Below are 1750 nucleotides of genomic sequence, written 5' to 3' on the forward strand. Positions count from 1 at the left end.
AAAAAAGTGGACACAATCAAATTGCCTGTTACTACTGCCACACTAAAAAGGAAAAGAAAAGGAGCACTCCTAGGGAAAAAGATAAAGGAGATGCAATTAGGATTAAGCCAATGTATATACATGTTCTCCAATGGGAGAAAAAGAATGATTTGTCCACAACAAGAGCGTACTAGTATATACATGTTGTCCAATGGGGAGAAAAGGAATGCTGACTATGTATGGCATGACCTGAATGCTGTCAATGAGGAAAACAAAATGTTGTCTGTCCTTTTCGGTAGCTGTACCAACAACATCAGGTTACTTGGGAGTAGTATTACAAATTCTCCAATGGGGAGTAGTATTACAAGTTCTCCAATGGGGAGAACTACAACAGTGTGTGTTAAAATCCTGACCAAGCGTTCCATGACCTGAAACTTCTATCATCCTTTGGTTAGTACTATATGGCAACCGCCATTCTGTACAGTATACGGTCCCTTCATTAGTATTTGACAATCGGCCTGCCTTCCTGCCCTAGACATCACCTGAAGGGCTCTCTCGAAACTAGCTATCTTACTCTTGGCGGCTGCCTCTTCTTGACTCTTCATATCATCTTTCCTCTCTGCATCTTCTATCGCCTTTTGCATCTTCACTACGGTTTCAGTTCTCTGCTTCTCCAACTTCTTCTGCATTTAGTTCAGACACAACAAAAATGTGAAACTGCGGGTGCCATGCTACCAAATGCAAATATTCAATGCAGTGAACTGAAGTATACCTCAGTTTTTGCCAGTTTATCCCTGGCCCATGTAAACTTATTCTTCTGCCATTCATCGATCTGGGCTTTCAGCCTAGTTGATTCAAGTAACATCATAAGTGCTCTGTCCAGAGAAATTACAAAGAGTTATCCTTTTGTAACACACAAATCTAATTTTGTTAACATCATGGGTCAGCTCGATTTTTCATTTCAACAAACTAGACAGCCACAAGTCACGAACAGTCATGTCTGTACCAACAATCAGGACCATGCTCTTCTGTTTAATTCCAATGTAAGATAGAGTTTAGCGCAGAGTGTTCCTTTATGATAATATCATGCTACATATGATCGTTTCCCAAGCCATTTAATTCCTAGTCATCATTGGCTTAATACAACTATTCTTGTTATATGTCAATTTTGATGCTGAGCAACTGCTAGTTAACTATTCTTCTGCCATTGATCTTTCTGATTCAGCCTAGTTGATTGAAGTACTATCACAAGTGCTCTGTCCAGATAAGTTACAAAAACTAGTATCTTAGATAAACAATTCTTGATTCTGAGCAACTCCCTAGTTAACTGCTAACAAATGCATGTTAAGAGGTTATGATAAAAGATGAGATAAGAGGGATTACTTGTCAATGAGCTTTGAAACCTGTGCATCCTTCCAGGCAACCAACTTGGCGTGGACAGCATTTTCCTTATGTTTCATCGCAGGGCCCTCATAGACACTATCAGACCCGAAGTTCCAATCACGAGCTGAAACAATACAGAATTTGTCTCAAATCCATGTTCTGCTGAAAAACTGACAGGTCTCAAGAGATTTAAGCCAATACCTGAGGATACACGACATGACATGGTATCATCCTGCCAGGCTTTCTGATCCACTGCCCCATCTTCCTCTGCACTTACTTTAGGCAATCTCCATTCATTGACAGCATCAATTGCTTCCATGCGCTTCCCATGGTAATTATGTGAGGAGCGAGCTCGGCGCATCAATCTAGCTGGCGTGGCCTTGTGGAC

The 1750-nt window shown here is 40.9% G+C and overlaps 1 protein-coding gene across 1 annotated transcript in view; it reads right to left on the minus strand.

Moving 5' to 3' along the window:
- Nucleotides 1-76: 76 nt before the first annotated feature.
- Nucleotides 77-1750, minus strand: part of LOC123141868 (uncharacterized) — a gene marked incomplete in the record, with an annotated part of 4091 nt that continues 2417 nt past the window's right edge. The window contains 4 exon segments of the mRNA XM_044560933.1: nucleotides 77-662; nucleotides 752-854; nucleotides 1363-1486; nucleotides 1564-1750. Coding sequence (XP_044416868.1) covers nucleotides 420-662; nucleotides 752-854; nucleotides 1363-1486; nucleotides 1564-1750 — 657 coding nt within the window.

This window comes from Triticum aestivum, chromosome 6D (assembly GCF_018294505.1).
Source record: "Triticum aestivum cultivar Chinese Spring chromosome 6D, IWGSC CS RefSeq v2.1, whole genome shotgun sequence".
NCBI classification, from domain to species: Eukaryota; Viridiplantae; Streptophyta; class Magnoliopsida; order Poales; family Poaceae; genus Triticum; species Triticum aestivum.